We start from the raw sequence: 15,222 nt of genomic DNA, 5'->3' as shown, positions 1-15,222 counted from the left end.
CCTTCTTAATACAATAGATGGATCACTATTGGGATCCAGCATTACTTCCAATCAATCAATCATAACATTTGTAAAGCGCACTACTCAGCCGTGAGGGTCTCAAGGCGCTGGGGAATGCTGCTATTACTCGAAAAGCCAGGTCTTGAGGAGTTTTTTGAAGGTCAGCAGGTCTTGGATCTGCCGTAGGTGGATGGGGAGGGTGTTCCAGGTCTTGGCGGCGAGGTGGGAGAACGATCTGCCAGCAGTGGTCGCTCTTCGGAAGTGGGGGACTGTGGCAAGGTCGGCTGAGCAGAGCTGGCGGGTGGGGATGTAGACGCTGAGTCGTCTGTTGAGGTACGTTGGTCCGGTGTTGTGGAGTGCCTTGTGTGCGTGGGTGAGGAGCTTGAAGGTCATCCTCTTGTTGACCGGGAGCCAGTGCAGATCTCCCAGGTGGGGTGTGATGTGGCTGCGGCGAGGGATGTCTAGGATCAGGCGTGCAGAGGCGTTCTGGATGCGTTGGAGCCGTCTCAGGAGTTTGGCCGAGGCTCCTCCGTAGTCCATCCTGCTGCTAACGAGGGCCTGGGTGACCGTTCTTCTTGTTTCAGTGGGGATCCGCTTGTAGATCCTGCGGAGCATGCGGAAGCAGGAGGAGGAGACGGCGTTGACCTGTTTAGTCATGGAGAGGGTGGAGTCGAGGATGACCCCCAGGTTGCGTGCGTGGACGGTGGGTGTTGGGGCAGTTCCCAGTGCGGTCGGCCGCCAGGAGTCGTCCCAGGCCAAAGAGGTGGATCCGAGGATGATGACCTCTGTCTTGTCCAAGTTCAGCTTCAGTCGGCTGTTCCTCATCCATTCAGCAACGGCCTTCATTCCTTCGTGAAGGTTAGTTTTGGCGGTGTGGGGGTCCTTGGTGAGGGAGAGCATCAGCTGGGTGTCATCGGCGTAAGAGATGATGTTGAGGTCATGCCGACGGGCGGCTTGGGCGAGCGGTGCCATGTCAATGTTAAACAGAGTTGGACCGAGGGATGAGCCCGGGGGTATGCCGCAGATGATCTTGGTGGCTTCGGATCAGAAGGGGGGAAGGTGGACGCTCTGTGTTCTGCCGGAGGGGAAGGAGGTGGTCCAGTCCAGGGCCTTCTCTTGGATCCCGGCGTTGTGGAGGTGTGTTCGTAGTGTGTGGTGGCAGACCGTGTCGAAGGCGGCTGGCAGGTCCAGGAGGAGGAGGGCTGCCGTTTCTCCGTTGTCCAGCAGGGACTTGATGTCATCGGTGGCGGCGATGAGGGCAGTCTCGATGCTGTGTTTGCTGCAGAACCCGGACTGGGAAGGGTCCAGGATGTAGTTCTCCTTGAGGTAGCGGGTCAGTTGTTCGTTGACGGTCTTCTCGATGACCTTTGCCGGGAATGGGAGCAGCGAGATGGGCCGGAAGTTCTTGGCGTCTGCCTTGGGTTTCTCGAGTAAGGCATTGATCTCGGCGTGCTTCCAGCTCTCTGGGAAGGTTGCTGTCTCGAAGGAGGTGTTGATGACTTTCCGGAGATGGGGTGCGATGGTTGTGCTGGCTTTATTGAAGATGTGGTGTGGGCATGGGTCTGACGGAGATCCGGAGTGGATGGTGTTCATGATCTTGATGGTGTTGTCGTTGTTGATGTTGGTCCAGGAGAGCAGGCGGATGGTGGTCGTGGGGGCGGAGGTCTCAGTGGTTGTCGGGGTGGTCGTGGTGTCGAAGCTGACGTGGATGTCTGCGATCTTGCGGTGGAAGAAGGTGGCCAGCGAGTCGCACAGGTCTTGCGAGGGTGGGACTTCGGTGTTGGAGCTGGGGTTGGAGAGTTCCTTCACGATGTTGAAGAGCTCTTTGCTGATGTGCTCGTTGTTGTCTAGGCAGTCTTTGAAGGAGGCCCTTTTGGCGGATCTGATGAGGTGATGGTGTCTGCGGGTGGCGTTCTTGTGGGCTGCGTGGCTGTCCAGTGTTCGTTCACGGAGCCAGATCTTCTCCAGCCTTCGGCAGGTTTGCTTGGAGGCCCGGAGGTCTTCAGTGAACCATCTGGCTTTCTTGTTGGTGTGATTGTTGGAGGGTTTCTTGATCGGGGGGAGGGTGTTGGCGCAGTCGTTGATCCACTGTCTGAGGTTGCGGGCGGCAGTGTTGGGGTCGGTGGGTGGGCTCTGGACGAGGGTTGTGGTTAGCTGGTCTTTGGTGACTTTGCTCCAGCAGCGGCGAGGCATCTGTTGGGTGCGGTGGTGCGTGGTGGGTTTCTTGAAGGTGAAGTGGATGCAGCGATGGTCGGTCCAGTGGAGTTCGGTGGTGTGGTTGAAGGAGACGTGGGGGCTTGCGGAGAAGATGGGGTCAAGCGTGTGACCGACGGAGTGGGTGGGTGTTGTGACGAGTTGTCTAAGTCCGCGGTTGGCTAGGTTGTCGAACAGGGTGGTGGAGTTGGTGTCGTTGTTATTCTCGAGGTGGAAGTTCAGGTCCCCAAGGAGGATGTAGTCCATGGAGGCGAGGGCATGTGTCCTCTGAGGGTGGAGTTGGGGTAGATGTGGATCTGGAAGTGCAGGTGTTCGGCGGTGCTGAGGGTGTCGTCGATGTTGGTCGAGACTCTGAGAGTGTTCAAGTGGACGATGGCGATTCCTCCTCCTGCTCCGAGGCGGGGTTCAGCATGGTCTCCATCAGGAAGGCGATGTTTGGGGTGGTTAAGTCGAGTAGGTCCCAGAGTTCAACGGCGTGTTTGCGGGCAGAGCTGGTGTTGAGAAGGATGCATCTGAGGTGGTTGGGTTCTTTCCTGGTCGGCAGCATGGTGGGGCAGATGCTTGTGAAGCTGCAGTTCCGGCAGGTGAAAGCTCCGTGGGGGCAGCAGGGAAGCAGGTGTGTGATCGTCCGGTGTTGACAGCGTGGAGGGTTCTGGCATCGTAGCGGTGTCAGGCGTTGTGACGTTCGTGGGATCCAGGGGTCCTGGCGCGGTCTAGGCGCAGACGGGCATGCCGCTGATCAGCCTCCGTATGAGGGGATGTGGGAGGGAGGAGCAGCTGGGAGGCAAGAGAGAGGCAGCGAATGGTATTGCAGGGGGGGCGGGGACGTAGCGGTGGGGAAAATAGGCGGGGGCCGCAGCCAAGCTGGACACTGGAAGGAAAAACAAGTTTAGGCAAGAAAACAAGTACAGGCACAGAGGCATAAAAATAAGTCTGGGCAAGAAAGCAAGTACAGGCACAGATGAATAAAAACAAGTCTGGGCAAGAAAGCAAGAACAGGCACAGAGGAAAAAAAACAAGTCTGGGCAAGAAAGCAAGTTAGGCACAGGGGAAAAATACAAGATTAGGCAAAAACAATGCAGGCAGAGCCGTGCAGCAGCCCAAGACATGTTGTCTATAATCTTGATGTTTCAGGTTCACTTGTGGATCAAGGGGAGGGTGGCCCTGAGGTTTCTTGGAATCTTAGCCTCATGCATTCTCTTTGTCAAGCTGGCCAAGAGGCACATGCAAGCCTTATAGTAGAATTTGAGTCCCAGTGGGCTTGACACCAGAGCCACTTTCCCAAGACCATCCCTATTTTTGTGTTAACAGCTCAAGATCTCCAATGGTGGCCGACAGACTGCAGTTTGGCAAGACATCCTCTTTTTCCTACCTAAAGACAGCAGTACCATCACTTCTGAGTTGAGGGGGGCTTGTCATCTGAAGAAGTTGGAGAGCAGAAGATGCTGGTTTCCGATGGAGGCCAGCTCCATATCAATCTTATGGAGCTGTGGGCCATTTGTTTGACTCTGAAGGCCATCCTACCTCCCATCAAAGGGAGCTTGTGCAGATTCTCACAGGCAATGCTATTGTCATGTGGTACTGCAACAAACAGGGCGCAGTATGGTTTTGGACCTTGTGCCAGGAGGCCTTACGTTTCTGACAGCTGGAGTTCCAGGGCATCGCTCTGGTCACCAATCATCCGGCAGAGTCCCTGAATGCCAGAGTGTAGAAATTGAGCAGACCATTGTTTGGCAGACACTGAGTCACTGTTACATCGTGAGGTGGTGTAGGGCAGCTTGTACTATTTGGGGCAACCGCAGCTAGATCACTTCTCCACCGTCAAGATCACGTAGTGGCAAACATTTTGCACATTGGAGTTTACGGAAGAACACACGTTAGGCAATGTGTTCTACTTGGATTAGTACAAGGGACTCCTATATACCTTCCCAACGATTCGCTCCAGCGTTCTCAAGAAGGTCAAGAACCTGAATTAACTCAACTTACACCTCCATGCGTAGAGAATGAGATGCTGAAATTGATTGCATTCAATTTGTTGACTGAGGTGGTGGATATCATCCCTACTGCGAGGCTCCCGCCCACGAAATCCATTTATGCGTGTGCTGGAACAAATTTGTTATCTGGTTGTGGTGCCCGAAAAAGAGAGTCCTGCATGCAAAACTATTGAATGTCCTTTTTTTGTTTGTTTTGTCTTTAGCCCAACAAGGCCTTGCAGTGGGCACAGTGAAAGATACTTAATCAGCCAACTGTCCTTCTTCAGATCACCTGTTCCGATGAGATTTATTAAAGGATTAGCATACATGTTTCCTCCCTTGGCCTTTGTGATGCCACAGTGCGAATCTAACTTGGTCTTGAAATTACTGGGGTAGACATTTTAATCTGATTAATAACTGCTAGCTGCATTTTTCAACCTTAAAGAGTGTCTTCATCATTGCGATTGTCAGCTTGTTGCATGAGTGAACTTTGGGCACTGCATCATTTTTTTCTTCAAAAAATTGGTGCTAAGGACTCAGTTGGCTGCCTTATTGAAATTGGTGACTCCCTTCCATGCTTGGCAATGAATCATTCTACCAGCATTCTATGCCCTCCCTTACCTCTCAAAAGAGGAGAGGCAACATTAACATCTTCATGGCTCCGCTCGCCAACATCGTTAGACAACACCATCACAACATAGTCTCATACGCCGACGATACGCAGCTTATCCTCTCCCTCACCAAAGACCCGGCCATCGCCAAATCCAACCTCGAAGTGGGAATGAAGGCCGTCGCAGAATGGATGAAGACCAGCCGCCTGAAACTGAACTCGGACAAGACGGAGGTCATCATTCTCGGATCCACCCTCTCCGCATGGGACGACTCCTGGTGGCCTACCGTGCTGGGAGCCCCCACCCTTCCCGGACACCCACAAACCATGCAAGTAATCTGGGGTTCACCCTGGACTCAACGCTCGCCATGACCCAGCAAGTCAACGCCGTCTCCTCATCCTGCTTCAACACTCTCCGAATGCTCCAGAAAATCTACAGACAGATCCCCACCGAAACCAGGAGACAGTCACCCAGGCGCTCGTCAGCAGCAGGCTAGACTACCACAATGCACTCTACGCAGGAACCACAGCTACACTCCAGAACAGACTCCAGCGCATACAGAACGCCTCCGCACTCCTCGTCCTCCCCCCTCCACAGCCACATCACCACCCACCTACGAGACCTGCATTGGCTCCCGGTCAACAAGAGGATCACCTTCTGGCTCCTCACCCACGCGCACAAAGCTCTCCACAACGCCGGACCAGCATACCTCAATGAACGACTGACCTTCTACACTCCGAACCGCCAATTGCGCTCCGCCGACCTCGCCCTTGCCACCATCCCACGCGTTTTGTTGAACCACCGGCGGCAGGTCCTTCTCCTACCTCACCGCAAAGACATGGAATACCCTCCCCGCAAGACCCAGGACCTGCTGACTTTCAGGAGACGCCTCAAGACATGGCTGTTCGACCAGTAGCTGCCGTCCCTCAGCCCCCCTCCCCCACCCTTAGTGCCTTGAGACCCTCACGGGTGAGTAGCACGCTCTACATATGTATTGATTGATTGAACCCCAAAAGAGCTTTGAGCTTTTACCTAGATCGTACCAAAGATCATCAAGAGAACAATCCGCTGTTTGTGGGGCTCTCTAGAGCAAAGAAAGGGAAGACTGTGCAGAAGAGGACCTTGTTAAAGTGGATAGTCCTGTGCATTACGATCTGCTACACACTGGCCAAGAAGCAGCCACTGGAAGATCTAGGAGTCCATTCTACCAGGGCTAAGATTGTTACTACTGCATTGTGGCGAGGGGTTCCGGTCCCTGACATCTGTCAGACTATAATGTGGGCATTGGTGCATACGTTCATGAAGCACTACTGCATTGACGGCCAGATCCGTTCAGTTCTGGAGGACATTGTGGTTAGAGTTCACCCCACTCCAAAGACCTTTGATCTTTGGGAGGTACTGCTTTGGTATCTATTGTAAGGTGAGGAATCTGTGTTTTGAAGTATCCGTCAGAAGAACAAGTTACTTACTTTCGGCAACTCTATTTCAAGTGAATAACTGTCTAATCACAGATTCCACACTGACCTCCTACCTCACTGTTCTGTAGAGTGGCCTTTTTTAACATCTATAAATGTCCCTAGTTAGTATGCAGCACTCTGCATCTGAGGTCGCCAAAAAGGAAAAGTCAAAACTGATATCAGGTGTCCGTGGCTCCAGTCTAGCATTTCCTGGGCGGTATGAAGCCAGTGCAGAGCTGCACAACGTCACCTAGTGGTGCGCCAGAGCACTGCTACAAAAAAATCTCCAGGTCAAGTTTGGTGCTTAGGGAATATTTTACGGTGAGGTCACTCTGCGGTAAGATGAGTATCCACCAGAAAGAGCGTTACTGAGGGTACGTGACTTGTCCTTTTGGGTATCAATACGTTTCTGTGTTGGTACCATGTTTTAGAAAACAAGATTTCATTTGTGGATTAGGAACACATTTTTATTGTAGGCAGTTACTAAAATACCATTTTAGGGTGATTGTTTTTGTTTCCTACTTTTCTGATTGAGATATTATAACATATAACCCATTTTAAGGGGCAACGTCTTTCCACAGTTCTGTGGTAATAAACAGATTTCCATATTGTATTAGCTGCCTGGTTCATTAGTCCTTAGAACCCATGTTGTTCAGTGACAATCAACATTGAGAACTGCCTTTGTTGCCTTTTTATCCTGGAGGATGATCCAGTTGCAGTTCTTATAATCTGATGTACCCTATACCATATTATATTAGCATAGGTAGACATCCAAATTCATCCTTCCTTCTGTCTAATGTTCTACCAGACTCTGGTGGAGAGCTACCCTGTCTAAATTCTTTCTCCTGGATGGCTTTGAAGCACTTGCAAGTTTTGAGTTATGTTGTCCTTTACTCTACTCTGTTTTGGAGGGTTGTCTTAGACACCTGAGTGATATTAGTACAGTGTGCCTGGGATTCTTAGACTTGCTCATAAGGTTTTCACGTTTGAGGCAGTATGTACAGTGTTTTCTGTAATTCAACCTAGTGCGATTATGCCTCAAGTAACGGTAATTTTTCTTTTACTTTCAGAGTTGAACCTGTTCCACTGAGAAGGTAAGCTGTTTAGTTATGTAAATATTAAGTTTGCATTGTTTCAAAACAGTCATAATGTTCACAAATTGTTGTGCTTGATTATTTATTAAAAATAAAATTAAAATGTTAACTCCTCATGATGCAAGATTTCAAAATAGTGAGTCATCTTTAAAACGCAAAGCCCACTGTTATTTGTTTTGTTTTACCTTGTGTAGTTTACTCAATTAGTTGGACTATAGGGTGAATATTAGAATTCTCATGCTAACTTTGTTAATGTGACTACTTTGCGCAAATGGTCACAGTTTAATGACGCAGTAAAATTCCAGTAATTAAGTTGTGCTACATTACCCCATTTCACATCATATAGTTCTCTATCAGATACGCATTTTATATGACTATGCTCATTGAAAAAACTTAGAGACCGATCTCTTTCCTTGCCGCCTGCCTCCCCGGTCCACCGCAGCTTGTGCTGTTTGCGTGGAGGTAGTAGTGCCGCGGTGGAGCCCCTGCTTCCCTCACTTCCGGTGGCACAATTGGGCAGCCATTTTTAGACTGTCACGCTCTAGTCTTGTGACTGCAGAACCACATAAATATGCTCACGGCGCCGACGCACAGCGGACGTGCGCAGCGGGCGCGCCAAAGGCAAGCCCGTCCGCGCACCGTCCGCACACAGCGCCAGCCTCTATACCGCTTTTAGTGGAAATTGTGATACTCTGGGACAACCTAGCGTCTTTTCTCAGGTAATGGACAAGCAGAAAGAGGCTGAGGGAGGTGTCCAACTTGTCGCCCTCACAGGGATAGAGACCGCAGCCAACTTGACCCTTGGGGATTCGTTGAGCTGTGGTGTGCTGAATGTTAGGTCCCTCTGTAAACACCACTTGGAAACACTGATGCTGATAGAAGTCCATGACCTGGATGTCTTAGTGATGACAGAGACCTGGACCCACCCGGACTCTTGACTTAGAACTGGGACTAGCCTATCCTCAGGCTTATAAAGCTTTTCATAAGCCCCGCCCCAATGGGAGAGGAGGAGGGGTTGGAATTCTCTATAAGGATGTCTGGAATTTCTCACCTATAGGTATTGACCCGGTAGATGGGGCCTAACTATTGGGCTATGCTTTAAATTACGCTGGGCATCAGGTGTCAACAGGTATTATCTGTTATAAGCCACCGGGAGTGGCCAGCCTACTTCAACAACAAAAAATTGATTGACGTTTTTAGTAACATGGCTCTTTCACATGCCAGAGTCCTTATACTTGGGGACTTCAACCTCTGGCCTAATGGAAGCATGGGCCCAGGGTATAACAACATCTTACAGTTGTTCCTGGATCTGTCCCTCAGTCAATGGGTGGCAGAGGCTACTCACACGGGGGGGACGCACCTTGGATTTGATATTTGCCAAGGAAGACTTGCTGAAAGAAGTGGATGTCTCTCCAGTAGGCTGGTCTGATCATTATTTGATTAAATTTGATGTGATGGGCATTAAACAGAATGTTTCTGGCAGGAAGGAGATAGGCCGCTTTTTCAGCAGGAACTGAAAAGGCCTGTTGAGGAAAGCTAGTACTGCCCCTGTTTTTCATTTTGAGGGCTTGTTTGAGCCAGGGAAACATGTGGAGGATAATTATGCCGCCTTCTGCTCACACATAAAGGACCATCTTGACCTGATTGCCCCTCAAAAAATGATGAGAAGAGACGGTAAACCCTCGGCCCCTGGTACAACACTGCTTTGAAAAATTTTAAACTGGCTTGTAGACAGGCAGAGCGGAGGTGGAGGAGAGGGTACTCTATCATAGTTAAGGTTATCTGGAAAGAGAAGATTAGTAATTATAAGAAGAGTATCATCTCCACTAAAGCCGAGTACTTCGCTGATGTAATTTTGAAAGCCTCTAATAACTCTAAAAGCATTTTTAAAGTTTTTAATGACATAACCAATCCGTCCTGCACAAACAACAAGACTCCCCCCACGCAGGAGTTGTGTGACAGTCTGGCTGTCTTCTTTGATAATAAGATTAACACTATAATCAAGGGATTTGAATAGAGTAATTTGGCTGATATGACCACTGTCCCTTCATTGGTCAGGCCAGAGGGCCTGAGAGTGATAATGGAGACCTCGACTCAGCCGCCTCGTTTGGACCATTTTGACACTCCTTCCACCGAGGTGTTTGGACAAATTTCTCTTAGTGTGTCTTCTGGCTCACCTTTTCCACATAGGGTCTGGAAAGCGCTTGGTGCTGTACTGTTCCCCCCTCTTAGACAGCTGTGCAATCAATCCCTGAACAGTGAGGTAGTTCCCTCCTGCTGGAAGCAAGCAATTGTCTCTCCCTTATTGAAAAAGCCCTCATTAGATCCAGCCTGTCTTAAAAACTACAGGCCAGTCTCACTTCTTCCTTACCCAGTGAAGATTGTAGAACGCCTTGTGAGTAGGGCACTCTCCCAGTTTCTAGAGGGTAATGATCTACTGAATGAGGTCCAGTATGGCTTTCGTCCAGGACATGGCACAGAGACTGCATTGGTGACCGTGTTGGACGATCTTCGTTTGCGTGCAGACAAGGGTCAACATGCCATCTTGATCCTATTAGATCTGTCTGCCGCCTTCGACACGGTCAACCATTTGGTCCTCTTGAAACGGGTGGAAGACATTAAGGTAGTTGATCAGGCACTAAAATGGTTCCACGCCTACCTATCTGACAGACGTCAGGCCGTGGCTCTCCACCCCTTTCAGTCTGAGTTTACTAAGGTCCATAATGGTGTGCCGCAGGGATCTGCGATAAGCCCCATTCTCTTTAACGTTTACATGCGTCCTTTGATGGACATTATTAGATCTTTTGGCTTAGGGGTAGTTAACTGTGCAGACAATACTCAGCTGATTCTTTCACTGGAAGGTGAACAGTCAACCTCCTTGAAGAACTTTCACAACTGTATGCGGAACGTGGCTCAGTGGCTAAGAGATAATTTTCTGCAATTTAATGCAGACAAAACTGAAATCCTGTGCATTTAGAATGGGAGAGTGCCACTGCATCTGTCGGCTGATTTCTGCCCTATTCATGCGGACCCCCCACTGTTATCGTCCAAGTCTGTTCGTAATTTGGGGGTCCTATTTAATGAAAAGTTGACTCTGGAGACACACGTTAACAAGACCTTGGGGACTTGTTTTTCCCTTATTAGGGCTATGAGGAAGATTTTTCCTTTGCTGCCTGCTCAAACACGCCCTCTGGTAGTCAGGAGCGTGATTTTGAGTAGATTAGACTACTGTAACTCCCTTTTGCTGGAATCCCCTAAGTTCTTGACTGGTAGACTACAGAGAATCCAGAATATGGCAGATAAGCTGGCCTTGTCGCATCCTCGACACTCCTCTCCCTCCCAGGCCCTTGTGGAGCTGCATTGGCTCCCCATAGTGCAGAGAATTCACTTTAAATCACTTTGTGTTGTGTTCAAAGCGCTTCATGGATTGGGCCCTATACCACTATAGAGTAAATTTAGCTGGTATGTTCCTCCCCGCTGTCTTCGATCCTCTTCAGCCTTCTTGGTGAAAATTCCCCGGACCAGAAGAGTCGAGCTGGGGGCCAGGCCTTCAGTGTTGCGGCTGCCAGACTCTGGAATAAGTTGCCCCCAGAGCTGCGACAGCTGAATGATTTTTTACCATTCCGTAAACAAATAAAAACTTGGCTCTTTCCTACAAGCTAATCTTTAGCTGTTCAGTTCCCAGTGGCTCTTCACTACCTCCCTCTTTTAGCGCCAGGATGCCTGTTGGGTTACAGTGTGCTGTACAAGTTCTGCTTACAATTACAATTACTAGCGGTACATACAGCCCATTCTGTCTTGGCCTGTTTCAATTTGAACATGAACTTTCATTTCAGAGGGGGGAAATGGGGGCACTCTGCCAGTAAGTCAGTAGTAGCTGTTCTTGTACTACATTCTGGTAGATGCAGTTCATAGTGCTATTGAATTACAAATAGAAACATGTTTGACACCGTTTTGGCACAGCCAGTGCTCAGCATTTCTGGGATATGTGCCTCTTGGTTCTGTCTGTCGTCAGCGCAAAGTATCAGGTATGTTTGTATGTGCTTGAAATGCAGGCTGATAAACCTTCATGAGATGCACTTGCATGCTTGGGAGCGGTGCTACACATGAAAAACTAATAGCAGAAAGTAACAGTTAAGTTAATATGTGCTTTTGGGTAACTAGTCCTGACCTGCTGCCACCGTGCTCTTTCATTCAGCAGTCTCTGATCACAGTTGGTTCTCAATGTTGTCTACTAGCTGAGAGCAAAATATATTTCACGAAAGTCCAAGAAGACTGATAGGTGAAGGTGAATGTGAGACCTAAAGCATGAAACATTAGTTTTAGTGAATTGACAGATACAGATCTTATTAGGTCCCCAACCAACTGCAAGGGTAACTCCCAAATAACTTTCTTGCCAGTGGATGACCCAGTTACAGTTCCTATCATCTAATGAATCCTATACTATATTAAATTAACATAGGCATACCTCAGAATTAAGCTTTCCTTTTGCCTAAAGTTCTTCCAGATTTTGGAAATTTTCCCCATAACGGGATTTATATTCGTACTTTTCAGGGCAGTGGCAGTGCTAGAAAAGGGGGTAATTTGGAAAGGAAACCACTAAATTGTTTCCCGCTTTCCAGTTCAGTGGGTTTTGTTGCCGATATAATTGTTTTACCTGCGTGTCACAAGTTTAAATCCTCAAAAAGCTACACAGTACCAATGTGTCCAGTGCAGTAAACTGTGGAATTCTTACATGGGTTAGCTCAACCTTGTATTGTTGTAATGTGGATAAAATAAATACTATCAAGTTAGGTAGTTAATAACATTTGTTACTATGAACTCCTGTATTTGCAAGGGTTCACTGTCAATGTGCCGAAGTAACACCTGACTCTCTCTCAGATGCTCCCCTTCATCGGAGCTCTTCTGAACACGGTGCAGTTTCGGGCCTTTCCTTCCGAACCGCAAGTCCAAGATTTTCGGGCAGTGATACCAATGTTACAGCCTCTATCATGGATTTTGAGGAGTTCGACCCTAAGGCTGCTGGGCCTTAGGGCCTCCTACACCATGCTTGTGACACATGCCCGATGGCATATGCGAGCTGTTCAGTGGGACCTGAAGTTCCAGTGGGCGCAGCATCAGGGAAATGTCTCCGACTTTGCCGTGCTCTTGGAAGGAAATGCACAAGAGCTGCAGTGGTGGTCAACAAACATGAGCGGCAGAACCCTTTCCCTCCCCAACCAGATCTGACAGCAGTGGCAGATTGTCACTCCTAGAATGGGGTGACCATCTGGGAGAGGCGGAGAGCAGAGGGCTCTGGTATCCTCTAGACCCAACATCAACCTTCTGGAGCTCTGGGCAATCCAGCTGGCATTAAGTCTTCCTGCCCTCCATCAAGAAAAGGCTAGTGTAGGTGTTCACGGACAATACTACCATGTGGTACTGCAGCAAATAGTGATTAATGGACACTTTGTCAAGAGGTCCTGTGTCTGTGGGCATGGCCGGAATGTCTTGGCATTTCCCTGAATGCGTCAACACCTGGCGGGGTCTCTGAACGCCAGGGCGAACAGACTTAGCCCCAGATACCTAGCGGATAGTGAATGTCGTCTACATCTGGAAGAGGTGCAAGGTCTATTTCAGCATTGGGGAGATTCTTGGTTAGATCTGTTCGCCACGGTCGAACGCACAATGTCAGCGTTCTGCGCACTGGAGTTTCCAAGGCGACTCTCGCTTGGAGACGCTTTTCGTCTCAAGTGGAGCTCAGGCCTCTTGTACACCTTTTTGCCCGTACCACCACTGTCCATAGTTCATAACAAGATAAGGAGCGAATTTGCCCAAGTCATGCTTGTGGCTCTGGACTGGGCTCGGAGAGTTTTGTGTCCCGAGCTGTTGAGCATGGCCATCGGTTCTCCGAACAAGCTACCTCTTCGGGAGGATCTTCTGTCGCAGGGCAGGGTTCTCTATCTGAAAGTGTCAACACTCCTTCTTGCATGGAGATTGAGTGACGACAGTTGACAGCCTTTCACCTTCCGCCTGAAGTCTGCGATGTTATTCTGGCATCCAGGTGTCCCTCCACCAAAACAATATATACAATATACCTGCCATTGGGGCAGGTTTGTGGCATGGTGTGCAGAAAAGCAGGTTGATACCCTTTCTAAGGCTCTTTCTCATGTTCTTCTCTTTATTCTTTCCCTTGCCCAGCAGAGCGCTGCTCTGAGCACCTTAAAATGTTATCTTTCTGTTATCTCAGCATTTCTGCGTTTGCCTGATCAGCCAACCTTCTTTAAATCATCTATTGTACATTGTTTTTTTAAAGGTTTGCAACATATATTTCCACCTTCTCCCTTTATCATGCCTCAGTGGGACTTCGCCCCGACGTTCCTGATTAGCGCTCCCTTTGAATCCTTGCACAATATTCTCTCATGCTCCTTACCATCAAGATGTCCTTCCTGGTGGCAATACCATCTACGCTTAGCCAGTAAGCTTCCGGCTTTGTCATCCAATCCTCCATACCTGAACATCTACCCAGATAAGCTGGTTCTACAAATTAGAGCTTTATTTCAGCCAAAAGTCATCACTCCCTTTCATATAGGCTAGTCCATCACTCTGCCTACTTTTTGTCCTTCTGTCATCTTAGTAGCTAAATTGCAAGCATTGCTGTTCTCCCAGCTGTCTCTCCATAGGAACTGCTTGCTCATTCGGCTACATTTTACGGGCACTGAGAAAGTACCTTACCTGCTCCTGGCAGACATCTTTCTTACTCAGATATTATGGCTGAAAAGAATAACATCTGAAAAGTTTTTTTTTTTGTTTTTTTTATGTTTCAAGATAGATGACACACCAAAATAGGAGATTGACAGATAAATTGTGTTTGTATGAAATTGTTATTTTTTAAGGCAAATGCATATCTCCTGGAGGTAGTTCCAATTTGCTCACCAGAAGTGTAGCTATCACCGAAGCTCTTCGTGCAAATTCCTCTTTTCCAGAGATATGCATGGCAGTGATGTGGAAGACGTTGCTTGTTTGTGAAACACTACAGTTTTTATATAGATGTAAAAGCTGAGCTACAATGGAGACCCCTGCTCAGGCAACACTGCTTTATACTCTATTTAAAGTATGCTTATGTAAGAAAGGGACGCTGCTGAAGATTGACAAGTTTTCTTACTGAACCTGTAATTAGCTGGCGTTGGCATCTTTATTAGATTAACCCGTGACCTGTCCGCCTTCCCAGCAAGGCAAATATTGTATATAGTACTTTCCATTCTTTTCGAACCTGGAATGACCTTCTGTGCAGCTGGAGGCCCATTCACTCATCTACTGAGAAGGAACACCCTAAATTATGAGGTGGATGGGCTGTAATTTTTGATAACGTTTTCATTTTGTCTCCAACCCTGCTATGTTTCATGTACGAAGGAGTCGCATCCTGTTAAAATATTCAAAGCATGTGAATATGGATGCTATCAACAACAAAAAAGTTAGTTCCCGCCGTTTTTGGTGGTGAGTTCAGTTTTCGATTTTTCTTTAATATTTAGTAGGCCAGGGAAGAGTTGGACATATTAAGATGTTGTCGCCCTACCAGCAAAACAAGGACTAGTCCTGCCCTCCAGTAGTTTGCTGGCCTTGAAGTTCAAGGTCCTTAAGGAGCAGAGGAGACTTCATGGTTCCCAGTACAAGAACACAAGTTACCTCTAACAGAGACATTTTTAATAGGGTGTCCTCGTCAACGGCATTCGGTCTCTGAAAACAGAACCATGTCACCAGATTCTATGCTAGTTTTCCAAATTGTTTCAGAGCCATCAGAACAAAATCACATTTATGATTCTGGTTCTTACTTTTAATTGTGTTCATAGTATGGTGCTTGCATACCTTGCATTAAGTGTTACTCTATATTTAA

General features: G+C 48.3%; 1 protein-coding gene across 2 annotated transcripts in view; it reads left to right on the top strand.

The window, feature by feature from the left end:
- FIP1L1 (factor interacting with PAPOLA and CPSF1) overlaps window positions 1-15,222 on the top strand; it is a 576,361-nt gene that overhangs the window by 524,975 nt on the left and 36,164 nt on the right. For both annotated transcript variants that reach the window (XM_078678195.1, XM_078678194.1), the window contains exon 15: window positions 7,326-7,349. In XM_078678195.1, the coding sequence (XP_078534321.1) occupies window positions 7,326-7,349 (24 nt within the window). The remainder of the gene's footprint in view (window positions 1-7,325; window positions 7,350-15,222) is intronic.

The sequence above is a fragment of the Lissotriton helveticus genome, chromosome 2_2, assembly GCF_964261635.1.
Source record: "Lissotriton helveticus chromosome 2_2, aLisHel1.1, whole genome shotgun sequence".
Taxonomy (NCBI): Eukaryota; Metazoa; Chordata; class Amphibia; order Caudata; family Salamandridae; genus Lissotriton; species Lissotriton helveticus.
The sequence above is the reverse complement of the archived record's forward strand: the minus strand, read 5'-3'. Positions and strand labels throughout refer to the sequence as shown.